A 16,194-nucleotide genomic window follows, 5' to 3' on the forward strand; every position below is an offset into this window, starting at 1 on the left:
CTAGTAACGGGTTGGTGGATATCCGTCGAGCTACGAAGATGCAGAGGCCAGAGGGAGAACTGGGAATCGGGAATGCCTATCCGTACTAAAGTAAGGTAGGTAAGGTGCCGTAGGAGAGTTCATACGGATGGACAGTGACACAGTAATTACCTAGCTTAGTGAGGTGGAATTTGGAAGGGAAACGGGTCCCCAGGTGTTTGATGGTCAGGTTGCAGCGAATGTCACCCGTTTGGTGGTGTTGAAGAGGGGCGGCTACGTCATCGACGGGGCCTGACGCGTAGCGCTGGGAGCTTTTCTTGGCCTTCGTCTTCTTTTTTTTCCAGTCTTTGCGACGACGGAAGATCTAAGAGGAAATGAGGCAATACCACCAAGTGAGATTTATGACCAAGTCAAGTGTAAGAGGAAGAAACCCTTCTCAGCCCATGTGCCACCTTGAGTGTCTTTTACTCCTCCATGACCGTGTGAACATATTTGTCTTGATGAGATACGTATTGCATGAGGGACCAGATGAGAAATACCGTGATGTGTTGGAATAATTGGTGACACAGTTCATGAGATGCCCCTTGGTGTTTCGTGACGGTTCACTCACCTGGATAGCTGGAGGCTGGCCACTGTAAGTTCATACAGGTTCAATCCATTGTCTCAAGGCACCTACCTACCTACCTACCTAGGCGTGCTAGGTAATAAGCAAAGTACTTTACCACTTACCCAAGGTGCCTTAGGGTGGACGATCCCAATCCCCCAAAGTAGACGCGCAATTCAGGGTCCAGCTGCGCTAGGTCGACGAGGGCACCCTGCACCTCACTTCAGACCGCAGGCGCAGCTCCTTGTTCGTCAGTCCGTGTTGCGCTGCGGCTTGCCCAGGTTCGTTCTTGCAGCGGCACCCGCGCGCACATTACACAGCACAGCATAGCACAGTGATGGTCAGAAACATCAGATTCAGCGCAAATCTACCTTAAGCTGAGGTACGAGGGAGTCGAAGGCGCAACGGTCCAGAGACAGGACGACGGTGCACGTTTGTCCATGACATGGGATGCTACTACATTGCAATCAGACTCCAGTAAGACATTTCATTTAGATAACGATTAAGGACAGGTACGGAGTAAAAAAGATGGAAAGAGAAAAGGCAACAAGTTGGAAATGGAAACGCACATGGCAGTGGCCAGTGGGCACCCCACTCGTCTGCCCTCCCCCCTGTCCTGCAATGTCTGTATCCGTCGACGCGGTGCCCAGAGACTGCGATACCCCGGGTCAAAGTGGGAAGCTGGCGTGCAAACATCCCCGGCTCAGGGAACCTAATTACCTGACTTTCGGGCTGTCTCCCACTCCTTTACAACCACGCGTGACGCTTCACCCTCGATCCTCGTTCCCGTCCTGTCAAAAGGTTCCTTCCTTACCTTGCCTACCTTACCATTCCTAGGTACCTCACCGTATAGGTACTTGTGCTTACCTCAACCTTGCTTACGACTTATTGGTATTGATAGCAATCCTGCGCAACACCAACAAACCCATCTTGTTCTTACAAACACCTATCGTGGCACCTATCTCTCTCTCCATTTCTCTCCCTCTTCCTCTCCTTTCCCCCCTTCTTTCCCCCCTCTATTCTTCACCTACGTGCCAATCTCAAGCCTGCAACGTCCGGCACGCTCCCGTCATCACCACCTTGAAGCAACTAGCAGTCGCGCAAATCACAAAGGTGCGCAACCAACAACCTCCGAGACACATCAGCATTCCACCGACCCAAATCGGCAGCCGCCACCACGACTCGAACGCACTTGATGACGACATTGGTCTGAGCCCAAGACTACCCTCTCCTACTGCTATTGCGTCAAGCACACCGCAACTGGATACACTAACCACCTTTCCCATTATCGACCCGTCCGTTCCCCCTCCTTCGTCGCGCTAAGGCTGTCTAAACCCGTCTAAAAGCTCGCCAGCGACACCTTCCGACGCCAGCATCACTGCTGATACCTTGCGCTAGTCTGAGTCGTAGCTGTCGTTCAGATTAACACCGGCTTCCCGGCCTGTCTCAGTCTCCCTACCTTACCTTACCACACAGAGTGACAGAAATCCGACCGTGTATTCGTCCCAAGAATGCCAACAATGGCAGCCAGATCCCCGCCTCCATCTACACCCACGCCAAAGGCATACTCCAACCACGCGCCGCACATCGCTGATCCCGATTCCTACAGGGAACCAGCTACACAAGACATGGACAGAGCTACCTACGGCACTGCGGCCGACAGGAACTCAAATCGCACCTCGTCCTATTTCCCTCAACAACCACCTCAGCTCTCCTCCTCCACGTCCTACAACTCTCCCGCTTCCGACCCATCTACATATCCTACTCCTCAGAACACTGCTCCTCTGCCATACGACGGGGATCAAGAAACCCATTACAATACTCTTGCCAACGCGCAATCCGTTAGCCATCAAACACAACACCTCTCACTAGGAAGTGACGGTGCATACTACGGTCCCCCGACTGCTGCTTCAAACTACGACAACAAGCTAGCCGTGCCCTCCGCTACCACCCAGGGCAAGTTTACAGAGGAATGGGATGCAAGTCAAAGAGGAAGCAGTATCATTGACGGTTCCAACATGCCGCGGTCCAACTCGTTCGTCTCCAACAATGGGGACGACCACCTGAGCCTCCCCTCACGCCACAATACCCTCAAGAAGAAGAGCTCGCTGCGCAGAAATGGCAGTCTGAAGCGCAGCGGTAGTCGTCGGAGCATGAAGGCTGGTAGCGTTCGGAGCCTGGCTCTGCAGTCTTCCAACGACGCAGATGAGGTGCACAGCGCTTTCCATTGCCCAGTTCCAACATCTGGGAACCCAACCGAGGCCCTAGCCAACCGATTCCAGTGTAAGCCTTCTCTGGTGCTGACGAGCTATGTGTACGCCAAAGACTAACATCATTTTGTAGCTTGGCGCAAGATTCTCAAGGATCTTATCGCATACTTTCGCGAAATCCAGACGCACTACGAGCACAAGTCTAAGTCCTTGGTGAAGCTGGCCAATGTCGCCAACAACATCTCCAGCCCTCCTGGTTTCCTCATCTCGGGTGGTATCGACGATGCACTGCAAATACTGCGTGCTTATCACAAGGGCGCCATTCTAGAATCAAACAAGGCCAAGGAGATTGAGGAGGATGTCATCCTAGCGCTCACTGGGCTGAGGAATGATCTACACCAGAAGATCAAGGAAATCAAGAACCTGTCTGGAGATTTCAAGAATTCCGTGGAAAAGGAGATGGACGGCACCCGAAGGGCCGTCAAGGCCCTGCAAGACACCCTGGGCCAGACCGACCTCGACCCATCGTTGACGACCGGAAAGCAAGATCCTTACCTCTTGCGACTGGCGGTGGACAGACAAGTTGAGCGCCAGATTGACGAGGAGAACTACTTGCATCAGGCTTACCTAAACTTGGAGAACTCTGGCCGAGAACTTGAAGCTATCGTGGTTGGTGAGATCCAGAAGGCTTACAACGCCTATGCTGGCATCCTCAAGCGCGAGTCTGATGCTGCGTACGGGGCAATTGAAGAGCTCCGCGTTGGCCCAATCTCTATGCCCAAGGATTTCGAGTGGTCGCATTTCGTTCAAAAAGACGACCAGTTCGTTGACCCCAACATCCCGATTCGGTCTGCCGAACACATCCACTATCCCGGTCGGGAGCACGTTGGGTGCCAGGAGATTCGCGCCGGACTTCTCGAGCGCAAAAGCAAGTACCTCAAGAGCTATACAGCTGGCTGGTAAGTGATTCCCTAACTACGGTAACACTGTCACCAAAATTGTTCCGCTGACTTTCAATTCCAGGTATGTACTTTCATCGACTCATCTTCATGAATTCAAGTCCGCGGATAAGGGCCAGGCCCCCGTCATGTCTTTATATCTTCCAGAGCAGAAACTAGGGTCGCACTCGACCGAAGGAGGATCATCCAATAAGTTCATCCTCAAGGGTCGCCAGACGGGATCAATGCACCGTGGTCACACATGGGTCTTCCGCGCCGAGAGCCATGATACAATGATGGCTTGGTACGAGGACATCAAAGTTCTCACCGAGAGGTCGCCGCAAGAAAGGAGCGAGTTCGTTCGCGGTCATGTTCGAAGTCTCAGCCAGTCTTCGCAGCGCTCCACTAGCAGCGACGGTGTTCTCGAAGACGACGATGACGAGCCATTTTCGGCCGACACGGCGGTCGCAGCCAGCACGAGTTCGAGACAAGACGTCCGCCGTCCCGAAGCAGGTGGGCGATTCCCATCCGACATCCAAGTCAACGCACAGCGAGGCTTACAGGCACCTCTTTCGCCATCTAGTGTAAGCTCCGGATTTGACAACTCTGACCGTGAAGCCGCCGCGCAAGCATACGCTCTGCCGGGAAGCATGCTAGGCGTCTATCACGGGCCGAATGAACATCCCGAACATCCTACAGGTTACGGAGGGTCCGACAGGACCCCAATGGAAGAAATGCCTTCCCACGCAGCCGAATTGTCCCAGCAGGCTCAAGAAGATGGTGTCAACCCTTATACCAGCGAAGCGATTCGCCGATCTCCATCTGGTAGCCGTGGACACCAGGCAGTATTTGTACCTGGAGACGAGGAACAGCGAGTGCAGAGCCACCATGGCGCCATTGGTAATTACGACGATGAATCTAGGCCTGTCTCCAATGTCAGCGGATATGATCGTGGCCTCGAGACACCAGGCGGCAATAGCCAATACGGTCAGTGGATGAATGGCAATGGGAAGGCCTCGTCAGGCCTTTCCAACAGCGGTATCGTCGACCAGCAAGAGACGAGCGAGTACTACGCGTCAGGCGAACGAGATGCCGGTCACGTCAATGTGATTCCTATTGTTGGCATGGGCAACGGCCATGCCCAGCACAATGAGGTTGATCAGAATGGGTTCTCTGGCGCCGACAAATCGTCAACACCTGCAAGCCACGACGTGCCTCGTCAGCATCAACAGTTGTCGGCTATTCGGCCGACTTCTGGCACCATCAGAACCGACAGCGTGCCGACGATTTCCAACTTGCATATTCCAGGTGAATACCCCAAGGGTACACCCGGAGTCGAAGCTAGACGTTGAGGAGAATGTAAAGGGACGGGAAAGGAAACTGGAGTAAGGAATGGGTAGGAGGGGAAAACGACTCGAACATGAGGGAGTGGCACTGGTTTAAGAGAAGGGGTCTGCCTGTTCGTTTTCTATCCTATACGATTGAACATAAAGGCATGGGATTTTTGTGTCGAACTTTCCTGTCTTCAATGTGATCGAGAAGAGAATGTTCATTCAGGGAAGCAAGGCGCGGAAAGAGCAACGAGGGTGCCGACCCCCCTTTTTTTTCATTTTGACAGTATTTCACTTATCTTCTCGGCGATTTCCAGCACAATGCAAACGATATCCAACCAATTCTTCTTAGACGTATCCCTCTTCATAAGATCTACCTCTGGCCTTTACTGCTAACACTAGGAGTATCGTTGCACATATTACTGCCAGGCCACCTAAACCAGTCCCAAAGTATTGTGCCCCATGGAACCCGGACAGCTTGTCCGTGTCACTTGAATTAACTCCGACTTCTACGTTCCTCGCGATTCCCATAGCCAGCGATATGGCGTAGCTCGACACGCCCAGAACAAGACCACTTGCGACCCCTTGGTGCCCCTCTGCCAGGTTTTGTTTGAGCAGGATGGTGGCAAGAGGCATAGTCAGGACCATCCCAAGCGGAGCGAACAAGGTGCTGACGAACGTGTTTGCCCAATACGTCTGGTCGGATGGTGCCGTCGCCATGAGTATAGATGCCAGCAAAAAGGATAGGACGGCTGCGAAGAACGCCCAGTATACCTCTTCTCCGGGCATGAGATACGCCAGCAGCAGGCCCACTGCCACGGCCTCGACAGCAACGGGTACGAAGCCCGCACTGGCAAGGAGCGGATCCCAGCTGCGCAGGACCTCGAGGGCTTGGAAGCCATAAAATGTCCAGATGACGAAGCAGGCCCACGCCGCTGCCGTGCAGCCTAGGATTAGATTCGACTTCGGGGTCATGGCGCGCAGCGGGAGGAGGGGGTTCACAGCGGTCGACTCGTTGTAGAAGAAGGCGGCGAGGAGCATGACGCCGATGACGAGGATGAAGTAGGTGTACGGTGTGCGCCAACCTACGGCCGGTGCCTGGTTCCAAGCGAAACTGAACAGGACGAGACCGCCGCTGCCGAGGAGAGTCCCGGATACGTCGAGCTGTACCCAGATAGTACGATCATAGGGGCCTTTTCGAGGGGCTTGTCGTGGGACGACCAAAAGGCTGAGACCCGCAGCGGAAATGTTGACAGCTGCAAGTACGAAAAAGGACCATTCCCAGGAATCGTTGTAGGCAAAAAGGGACGACATCACCGCGCCTACCACGAAGCCCAACGGTGCGGCGACGCTGAAAAAGGCCAGTGCCATGTCTTTCCTCTGGCTCGCCGGTAGCGTCCTTTCGAGAACCGAGAAGCCGTTGGGTACGCAGAGCGCCGGTCCCAGGCCCTGCATGGCACGACAGAAGCAGAAGTAGGCGGTGCCGTCTGCCCTGCCGTTTTGGACGTTGATGGAGAAGCCGGCGAGGAGGCTCCAGAGCGAGAACCAGAGGCAGCCGGTGATGATGACGGTCTTGCGGCCAAAGGCGTCGCCCAGGCGTTCCGAGGGGACGGCAAAGGCTCCGATGATGAGTGTATAGGCTGCGGTGAACCACGAGTGCTGGCCGCTCGGTATATCTGGAAACGACTCGGCGATGGCGAGGGCCGGTGCTATGGCCTGGACGAGGCCGGCGAACATAAGGAATTGGTACAGACTGACGACGGCTACTAGAAAGGACTCCTTTGCGGACGACAGCGGCTCTGGCGGTATCTCTCGGAGGAGGGGATCTTCCGGATACGCTGCGGTTTGTAGAGCCCAGGAAATGCGCTCCTCGTTTTCGGGGTACCTGGATTTCTCGCCGGGTCTGTTGAGGGGCGTTGCCTCCGTTGAGGACCTGAACCGTTGCGTGAAGACTATCCTCCTGGCGGCCTCGAATAAGTCTGGGTACTCTGAAGGATGTTCGAGTGCCTCGGGTCCTGACCCTCTCGGCAGTGTGGTGGCAGCCGTCGGTTTTACTAACGGCGTGGAAGTCGATGGTTGTCGGGCCTGTGTTTCCGTGTCGTTATGTGGGTGTATGATATTTACAGTCGGAAGTCGAGGAACGGACAACGCCCCTACCATCATGGTCCGTGAAAGAGGTGATGTCGCCGGATCACGAGAGGAAGTAGGCGATACAGGCAACACAGCATCATGCCTGGAGGCGTCGAGGGCCGAAGGAGCGGTACTCGGCCGAGAATAATGAGAGTTCGTTGGGCTCACGCCGTCGTCGTCGAGGATAGGAGAGACAAGAACCGGAGCCGAAGTCCGCCAGCTCAAGTTTCCTGGCCCGTTGGGCCCGAATGGCCTGCTGTCGTTCGCATTTTCTTCTCGAAACTGTTGTCGGAACGACTCTGTGACTGCTATCATGACATCCGCCACCCTCTGCATGGCCTCGTCCGCGTTTCGGGTCTCCCATGCTGTCGTCGGTGTGCGAGTAGTAGACGGTGAATGTGTGGTGCTTGAGTTGCTCATGTCGGTGTGTATCAGCTACATGTATCTGTGAAGACCACGGCTTGGTGAAATATCGATATTCAATGTCCAGTCTTTGACTGAACGCTACAACAGGGGCAACAACGCAAAGCCGATAGTCACACACGGGTAGACGAAGGCATGAGAATAGAAAGCAACGCCAATACAAATGAAACGGTTAGATAGAGTGGAAGGCGAGAAAGAGAATGACAGAAGCCGGTCACCAGTACAAATCAGGTGCAGGAAGTGCCGTGATAGATGAACACCTGCTTGCAGGGGCACGCAGACCAGATACGGACTGCACAGGATCGGGTATTGAACGAGAGACAGTTGTCCAACCTTGGTCACCTTGGTAGCTTGAGCGACACGACAAATTGGTGTCCACTTCAAGGCCTGAGCTACTGATCCCCGGTGGATGCTGACGATGGCTCTCGCAAGGGGGCTGGCGTAGGCAGTTACTATCCTTTCGGCCATGGTCGTGGGCATGGGCCTCAATCAGGGCGCCGCAGCAGTCCACTGCCTCTCCGTGATCCCCCCGTCTCGAAGGGCTGATTCGAAGCTACCAGAGCTTGTCCAAGAACAGTGTCAAGGGTGTCAACATTCCCTAATCTGAGCTACCATGTTTGCTATTCGAGGCAGACACGTTTGGGAGATCTTGAGGCGTGTCTCTCTTATTTCCGGGATGGCCTTCGGTAAGCGACACGCAAGTTATGCGTTGCCGTCACATTGAACTAGTTTGCCAAATCGACACTCGGTTTTGGATCACACAAACAGTCGACGGACACACAAGTCTGGCGCTGCGGTGTCGTACAATGTGACGATCTCCATCGGTTCGTCAGGACTACTGCCTAGTGCATAGGACTCACGATTACAGAAGACCGGTCATGGAGAAAGACAATATGCAGGCCGTCGAATAGACTTTTGATGTCCAGCAATTTTTCGACTGCTTGGGCGCGTGTAGATAGACGACGTTGTAACAGGGATCCCTGTAAACAAGCAAGGCTGATGCGAAGGAGGATGGGGGATTGGCGCCAACGATGTAAACCAGACCCCACTTGTCAAAGAACCGCGCCACCAACAGAGATCCTTCGCAAACGCCCCAGGCCGTCCAAGGGAACTTTCGTGATGCTACATGAATGAGACCAAACTCTTGGCCCAGTACAATAAGTGCCATCGCAATAGCGGGTCTCAGATCAGAGCGAACGATTGTTATGCTAAGCTGACTTGAATGAACTCTGTCCTGACTTCGGGTCAGAGTTGTCTGAGAGAGCTGATGCGATATGAAGTTCGTGGCTGAGTCCCAAGAAAGCGAAGTGACTATAAGTAGGAGGATGAGCGTGAGAAAGAGGAGACAGAATGATCACGAACCTTAGAGGGAACATGTCATTGGGCTCAATCGCAATGGTCCAAAATGGTCAATGTCTTCGTCAATCGTGTGCTCGGTTCTTGGGTTATTCTATTGCATACGGGATAACTGGAATGAAAAGGATTGGGATATTTTTGGAAATGACATTCCGTCACAGACTCAGCCTCATTGCAGAAAAGTAACGGCGGGACTGCGGAAGCCGCTTAGACTCTCCGTTCTCAACCGGGTGCCTGGATAGGAGCCAAGCCACTCTTTCTTTCATATTAACCAAGTACTGTTCTTATTTGCTCTGGCAAGTGAAACGCGCGGCGAAGACCACGAGCATATCAGAACTGACGACGCATTCAGAGGCGGAGGACGCCAGGCGTATGTATCCACCACTGATAACTTCGTAGTCTCATCCTTTTCCCCATAGAAAACTTGATTTGGTCGCCTGCTAATAAAAAAGAAAAAAAAAAGAAAAGAAAAAAAACACACAAGGCGATCTCAGTACACCGCCATTCAAGATTTCGAACATTTCATCTGTTGATTGACATGTTGAATCTTTAGTCTTTGCTGTTTGCGCGGTCTGCTGTTGTAGTCGCATTGCGATGATAACTGGAAATAGCCGAGATACGTATCTGACGCCGGCCGGCGAGGGCCAGAAAAGAGACCTGAAGAGATGGTTATCGTGAGAAACAAAATCAATGAATAATTGAGGCCAGTAATGATCAAAACCAAGTGGCTCGCCCCCGAGACCTTGAAGAGAAAACACGTCAGTGGCCTAGATACGACAAATGGTCGTAGGCGAATATTAGGCCATGATCATCCTGAACTGTCCAACACTTTCAATCAAGACTTTTCTCTAATTTTTAGTTGACCACAGTGGATGATGTACATGTAGCCTCGAACCCCTATCGCCAGGCCCGATGAGAAAGCAAAGCAAACCCGAACGCCAGAGTCGTAGTCCAACAGATAAAACCCTCCCCAACTCAGACTTTGAAGCTGAAAACTCCAGTCATGGCCTACCGGCCTCCTCTGCTGAAACCACCCCTGCCACGGCCGCCGCCGAAGCCGCCACCTCCTCTCGGCGCACCGCGGCCACCACCGAAGCCACCGCCGCCGCGACCGCCTCCACGGCCACCGAAACCACTGCCGCCACGGCCTCTGGGAGCACCTCCACGGCCGCTAAAGCCGCCACGGGGACCACCACGACCGCCTCTTGCCGGGCCACCACGGCCGGCACGCTTGACCTTGGGGGCACCTGGGGGAGGCTTGGGCTTAGGCAGGAATTTCTCCAATGGCAGAAGCTTCTCGGACCCGATGTAGAACTTGTCGCCCTCCTTGAAAGAAGTTGCCTGGATACCCTCGGAGGGCTTGATGGTGAAGTAAACCTGGTTGATGGGCCCGAGGACTTCGTCGACCTTGCCAACGGCAGTCTGTCAGAAAAAGGACAAAGTTAGTCGAGTTCTATTTCCTTTGGCTAATTTCGATCGAGATATAAATCGACGAGGGGTAGGTCGCACCTTGTTCTCGAGGAAGATCTGAGCGTTGAAATGAGGAACCTTGGGGTTGATGCTCTCGCAGATCATCTCGCCTTCGCAAGCGTGCATGAACTTGCCCATCTCTATACAAAAATTGCCGATTAGAATACTCTCGTGAGACAAAACAGCGACAAGGTGAGAGAGCGTACCAAGGATTGTCGCGGGCGGGCCCATATCTCTGTTCTGGAAGCCACCACGGCCTTTGAAGTTATGTTAGCATCAAACTGTGAATTCCGTCACCGAGCAGACCCAATCTGCAAGTGCATTGGGATAATGAAATGTAGAGTGATTTCATACCTCCAAAACCGCCGCCGCCGCGACCACCGAAACCACCACCACCACCGCGACCGCGCGGAGCTCCTCGTCCGAATGACATGTTGATATGTGGATTGGCGGGTTGTCGTTCGGAGCTGCTCCTGTACTGAGTGCTTTGGTGCTGCTATTGAAAAAAACGAGGCCAACGGGCAGCCGACAGAAAATTTCCCAGCGACCAAATTGTGGTGCAGGCCAATCGAGCTCCCTCATTGGCCACGGCTAGCGGGTCGGAACAATCCCTTCCGGGTGACCCCGCCAAAATTTCCAATACCTGGCCAGCCACCAGCCCACCTGCCTGACTTGAGGGCCATTGGCGGGGTGGTGGGCTCCAATGCAGGGAGTGCGGGCCAGACACCACCAGAAAGTCGTCCGAACACCTTGTTTGACTCACCGTAGGCTTTGGCGGGGTTGCTTCGCTGTGTTTCGCCCAAATTTGTTGGCACGAAAATCGGTCTTCGTGTGCCTTTACTTTTTCAACCCTCACCCTTCTCACGCCTACCACGACCGCTCAATTGGACGACATTATGGATTCCGCGAAGCAGGCCGTCGAGGCCGTCACCGAGGGCGTCAAGAAGGTCGCTCTCAACAAGGACAAGGCGCCAAAGAAAGAGAAGAAGGCTAAGGATACTGGCGATGCCTCGGCCGGACCCCTCGAGCTCAACCCTCCGCCCGATTTTCTCCAGAAGAGACTCGACCTTTTCGACAAGTTGAAGAAGGAGTACGATGAAGAGCTCGCCAGCAGGCCACGTGAGGCCATCACCATCACCATGCCTGACGGCTCTATTCGTCAGGGCACCAGCTACGAGACCACCCCCGGCGAAATCGCGAAGAGCATCTCCAACAGTCTGTACAAGCGCACCGTTGTCGCAAGACTCGACGGCGACCAGAACCAGTTGTGGGACTTGGATAGACCTTTGGAGAAGAGCTGCAAGTTGGAGTTGGTGAGCTTTGACGACGAGCAGGGCAAGCAGGTCTTCTGGCACAGCTCCGCACATATTCTTGGCGAGGCTTGCGAGAGGAGATTCGGATGCTCTCTGTGCATCGGTCCTCCGGTCGATAATGGTTTTTACTACGAGATGGCGCTTCCCGGCGGCGCTTCTGTCCAGGCTAGCGACTGGAAGCCCCTCGAGTCTATTGTCGGATCGATTGTGAAGGAGAAACAGAAGTTTGAGCGCCTCGAGCTTACCAAGGAGCAGCTTCTGGAGATGTTCAGCTACAACAAGTACAAGCAGCACATTATCAACGACAAGATTCCCGATGGTACGAAGACCACTGTTTACCGCAACGGTCCTCTGATCGATCTTTGCCGTGGACCCCACGTTCCCAGCACCGACCGTATCGAGGCTTTCAGCATCATGAAGAACAGTGCCTCCTACTTCCTCGGCAACCAGGAGAATGACTCTCTGCAGCGAGTTTACGGTGTCAGTTTCCCTAGCAAAAAGGAGCTGGCTGCGCACAAGAAGTGGCTTGAGGAGGCAGCTGCCCGTGATCACCGCAAGTTGGGCCAGGACCAGCAGCTCTTCTTCTTCCACGAGCTCTCCCCCGGCAGTGCCATGTGGCTGCCCCACGGTGCGCGTATCTACAATACCCTCCTGGCTTACATCAAGGAGCAATACTTCAAGCGCGACTACCACGAGGTTATCTCGCCCAACATGTACAACGCAGAGCTGTGGAAGATCAGTGGTCACTGGGACCACTACAAGGATGACATGTTCGTCCTTGATGTCGACAAGGAGAAGTTCGGCTTGAAGCCCATGAACTGCCCTGGCCACTGCCTCATGTTTGCTCACACCCCCAAGGCGTATCACCAGCTGCCGTGGCGTGTTGCTGACTTTGGAGTCCTTCACCGCAACGAGGCCAGCGGTGCCTTGTCCGGTCTCACCCGTGTGCGCAGATTCCAGCAGGACGACGCTCACATCTTCTGCAGAGAGGATCAAATCAAGTCTGAGATCAGCAACTTGTTTGACTTCCTCAGTGAGATGTACGGCCTGCTGGGTTTCACCTTCAAGCTCCGTCTCTCCACTCGCCCAGACAAGTACTTGGGAGAGCTTGAGACATGGAACAGGGCTGAGGGCATGCTGAAGCAGGCACTCGACGAGTTCGCCGCCACAGAAGGCGGTGTGCCATGGACTATCAACGAGGGTGATGGCGCCTTCTACGGTCCCAAGATTGACATCAAGATCCTGGACGTCTTGAACCGTGAGTGGCAGTGCGCCACTATTCAACTGGACTTCCAACTTCCTCAGAGCTTTGGTCTTGAATACGTCTCAGCGGAAGTCAACACTAAGCCAAAGGAAGAGGAGGCACCTGCCGCTCCCAAGGTCCCCGAGTTCAAGGCCAAGGACCCTCAAGCCGTTATCGACTCAGCTGCCGGTACTGGCGAGGAGGAGAAGGAAAAGAAGCGCGTCATCAAGCCTTTGACGAACGGCTGCCAGCGCCCTGTCATTATCCACCGTGCCATGGCTGGATCCATTGAGAGATTCACAGGTTAGAATTGCGCATGGCATGTCGCTTGAGCATCGCTAACATTCGTGTCCCAGGTATCCTCATCGAGCACTTCGCCGGAAAGTGGCCCTTCTGGCTCAGCCCTAGGCAAATCATGGTCATCCCTGTTGGTAAGGGCTTCGTCGAGTACGCCGAGGAAGTCCAAGCCACCTTCAAGAAGCAGGGCATGTGGGTGTGAGTAGTTCTCCGCTACCCGTTTAGATCTGGAAGAGATTCGCTAACTCAAATTCTCTAGTGATGTCGACCTGTCCGGCAACACGCTGCCCAAGAAGATTCGCAGCGCTCAGCTTGGGTACGTACAATGGACTGCGCTTCCGTTTGGTTTGAGAATGTGACTAACTCGCATAGCCAATACAACTTCATTTTCGTCGTTGGTGACGAGGAGATGAAGAACAAGCAGGTCAACATCCGCTACCGTGATGACACCTCGAGCCAGGACCGCGGCAAGCCCGTTGACGTCGCCGAGGCCGTTGAGAAGATCAAGAAGCTGCGCGAAGAGCGCGGCACCTATAACCCATTCCCCTCCGTGGTGAAGCCCAAGGAGGACAAGGCATGAACGTGAGAGATGGAGCATGGCTTTCATGACAAAATGAATTTTGAAGATGGTGTTTGGGAGGGTGGTGAAACATTTTGCAATTTGTAGCCTAGACTAGAGGCGCAAATCGTATCCATGGATGTGCGGGAACAAAATACGAAAAATCGAATTTCAAATGATGCCAATGGACGACGATCGAGTGGCAATGGAGGAAAATGTGTAAGTAGGGTATCATGCGTATTGTATATTCGCGTGCACGCTTAGATGTGTATCTCTGTGCTACAGACGTCCATTCCCTCAGTGCAATTGACTGATAGTTCCCGCTCCGTATTGTTCACCTCTGGCTTCGCCTCGTATGATTCTGCGGCGAAAGACTAGCTCGTGGCCCCAGTTCGTGTTCTCGCTGCGCAGAGATATCTTACGAGACCTCTCTTGTTTCTTTATTCTTGTGCTCGTGTTGAGGCGCAAACACGTCTCAAGAACTAGGAAGGACAGACTCTCGCCCGCTTAGCTCATGGTATGACCGAAAAAGTTAGGAGACACGCCCTAAGGCTTGGGAATATGAATGCTCTTGCTGGTCATAAGGCATCCGTGAACCACGAACACAAGAGCAATGGGGTGGAATTCCAGTGCAGTTCCCGACAGCCACGTTCCGAGAGGAAGGTCCTGAAGAATCCAACGCTGAGATACCAAGTACGCCATCACAGCGTCAAGGCCAAGACTGGTAGGGATGGGAGTGCCTTCGAAGTATTTGCTCTTTCCAGTTGCATCCTTAGGAAGAGCGGCGACAGTTACGTTGAAGCGAGCGAGACGCGTGAGGCCGCAGAGGACAAAGAAGGTCAGGCAGAGGTGGTCGATGGGTGTGCGCAAACCAAGGGCGAAGGCCACAGAAGCAGGAGCGACGCCGAAAGAGATCTGTGTTATATATCAGCCGGGCTTGCTCCAACTCAATCCCGCTCGGAGAGACTCTGTTATTCCCTGGCAAGGATCATAGGTGTAGACCATCAACCCGGGATAAACGGATTTGTCGCTTGAAAACGTACCAGGTCAGCCAGAGAATCAAGCTCTTGGCCCATCATACCACTCTTCTTTCTCCAACGTGCAACTTTACCGTCCATGAAGTCGAAGAAGAGGCCAAATGGTAGGAAGGAGAGGGCGAGGTACAGCGTGCTAGTGGACGAGGGATCGCCAAGACAGTAGCGCAGAGAGGTAAAAATTGACATGACACCACAAGCTCCTATTCCACAGCAAGTCAGCAGTGCTCTTCTCCTCTCAATATGACTTTGCAGTGCATCCGGTCTCAGAAGACGCATCTCGCTTGGGACAACGTGCGGAAGAAGCTGGGAATATGTGAGACCGTACCATTACAGAGGGTAATTGCGTCGGCAAGGTGGAGGGCGCGGATCAAAGAAAAGTGACCGGGGTCGGCCGCGAGAAGGAGATTTTGCTTGTCGTGGGCTGCATTGAAGGCGACGTATTAGCTCGGATGGCATCTGGAGAGAGCAGTGCGTGCAACATACCAGGCTCGGCGAAGCTATCAGCAGCATCTTTGGCTGCCTTGCCATTGGTGGCTACGCTGCTTGTCCGTTTCGACATGTTTGGTTGGGGCTTTCCCTGAGGCTAGCTGTGTGGACTGTGAAGACGTTGTCGGAGGAGAGACACAGTGGATGCTTGTTGATATGCCCGTTCAATTTCGTGAATTTTTCCTTGTCCTTTTGGAAATCTCGACGGTGGGCGTTAAGAGGGACGAAGCACGAAAATTGTGGAAGCGGAGAAGAGAGGTTGAGAGGATTGAGCTAGTTTTTGTATGCAGCAGCTTCGTGGAGTGGGAGGCAGGTGTAGGAAGAAATGTGAATGGAGGTGCTGGGCAAGCAAGGTAGGTAGGTAGGTCGGCATGAGGTAAGTCGGTCACACTCCTCCGCCTCAAAGCCAACTAGGATAGCTGGGGAAGGCACATGCCGTCATAGCCCTGTCGTTCTAGACCTGAAGCCGACTAGCGGGGGAGCTGGTCCAGCTCACGAGGTGCCGTGCACGTGATTTCCACCATGGCGTCCAACGTCGCACGGTCCAGGCACCGCCAACAACCGGGAAATCTTGGCACGGGCACCATATTGGCATATGCCAGCCACATGGGGGCACCCACGCACCTTTCCTTGGGGTAAGCTACTTGGCTACCTCAATGGACAACACCTTTTGGCCAACCCATTTTTAGCAGTTTCTTATCTTACCTTACCTACTTTCTAGAAGGTTGCTGTCAATGTCAATGTCGTACGTGCCATTGCGGGGTCTAAGCTTCATGTGTGTAGCCGTGTATTCATTTCGTGTATTATTTACAACGACG

General features: G+C 53.7%; 5 protein-coding genes across 5 annotated transcripts; 2 read left to right on the forward strand and 3 right to left on the reverse strand.

Annotated features, from left to right (window-relative positions):
* Positions 1–2,103: 2,103 nt before the first annotated feature.
* Positions 2,104–5,083, forward strand: CABS01_05191 (PH domain-containing protein; the record flags this gene model as incomplete). The annotated part of the gene is made up of 3 exons (XM_060538561.1): positions 2,104–2,866; positions 2,927–3,752; positions 3,817–5,083. The coding sequence occupies 3 exons, from the start codon at positions 2,104–2,106 to the stop codon at positions 5,081–5,083; spliced, it is 2,856 nt and encodes a 951-aa protein (XP_060405733.1).
* A 327-nt stretch (positions 5,084–5,410) lies between these two features.
* CABS01_05192 (aminotriazole resistance protein) lies at positions 5,411–7,612 on the reverse strand (the record flags this gene model as incomplete). Its single annotated transcript, XM_060538562.1, has 1 exon — positions 5,411–7,612. One exon carries the CDS (start codon positions 7,610–7,612, stop codon positions 5,411–5,413), a length of 2,202 nt encoding a protein of 733 aa, XP_060405734.1.
* A 2,367-nt stretch (positions 7,613–9,979) lies between these two features.
* On the reverse strand, positions 9,980–10,874 carry CABS01_05193 (H/ACA ribonucleoprotein complex subunit 1; the record flags this gene model as incomplete). The annotated part of the gene is made up of 4 exons (XM_060538563.1): positions 9,980–10,393; positions 10,481–10,581; positions 10,648–10,698; positions 10,796–10,874. The coding sequence occupies 4 exons, from the start codon at positions 10,872–10,874 to the stop codon at positions 9,980–9,982; spliced, it is 645 nt and encodes a 214-aa protein (XP_060405735.1).
* A 337-nt stretch (positions 10,875–11,211) lies between these two features.
* On the forward strand, positions 11,212–13,874 carry CABS01_05194 (threonyl-tRNA synthetase; the record flags this gene model as incomplete). Its single annotated transcript, XM_060538564.1, has 4 exons — positions 11,212–13,300; positions 13,354–13,492; positions 13,554–13,610; positions 13,667–13,874. Coding segments are annotated over 4 exons (2,493 nt in total), but the record flags the coding sequence as incomplete, so codon positions are not given.
* Positions 13,875–14,399: 525 nt separating this feature from the next.
* Positions 14,400–15,449, reverse strand: CABS01_05195 (CDP-diacylglycerol-serine O-phosphatidyltransferase; the record flags this gene model as incomplete). Its single annotated transcript, XM_060538565.1, has 4 exons — positions 14,400–14,768; positions 14,897–15,090; positions 15,216–15,311; positions 15,374–15,449. 4 exons carry the CDS (start codon positions 15,447–15,449, stop codon positions 14,400–14,402), a joined length of 735 nt encoding a protein of 244 aa, XP_060405737.1.
* Positions 15,450–16,194: the final 745 nt, after the last annotated feature.

This window comes from Colletotrichum abscissum, assembly GCF_030869225.1.
Source record: "Colletotrichum abscissum strain IMI 504890 chromosome Unknown Scaffold_10.1, whole genome shotgun sequence".
Taxonomy (NCBI): Eukaryota; Fungi; Ascomycota; class Sordariomycetes; order Glomerellales; family Glomerellaceae; genus Colletotrichum; species Colletotrichum abscissum.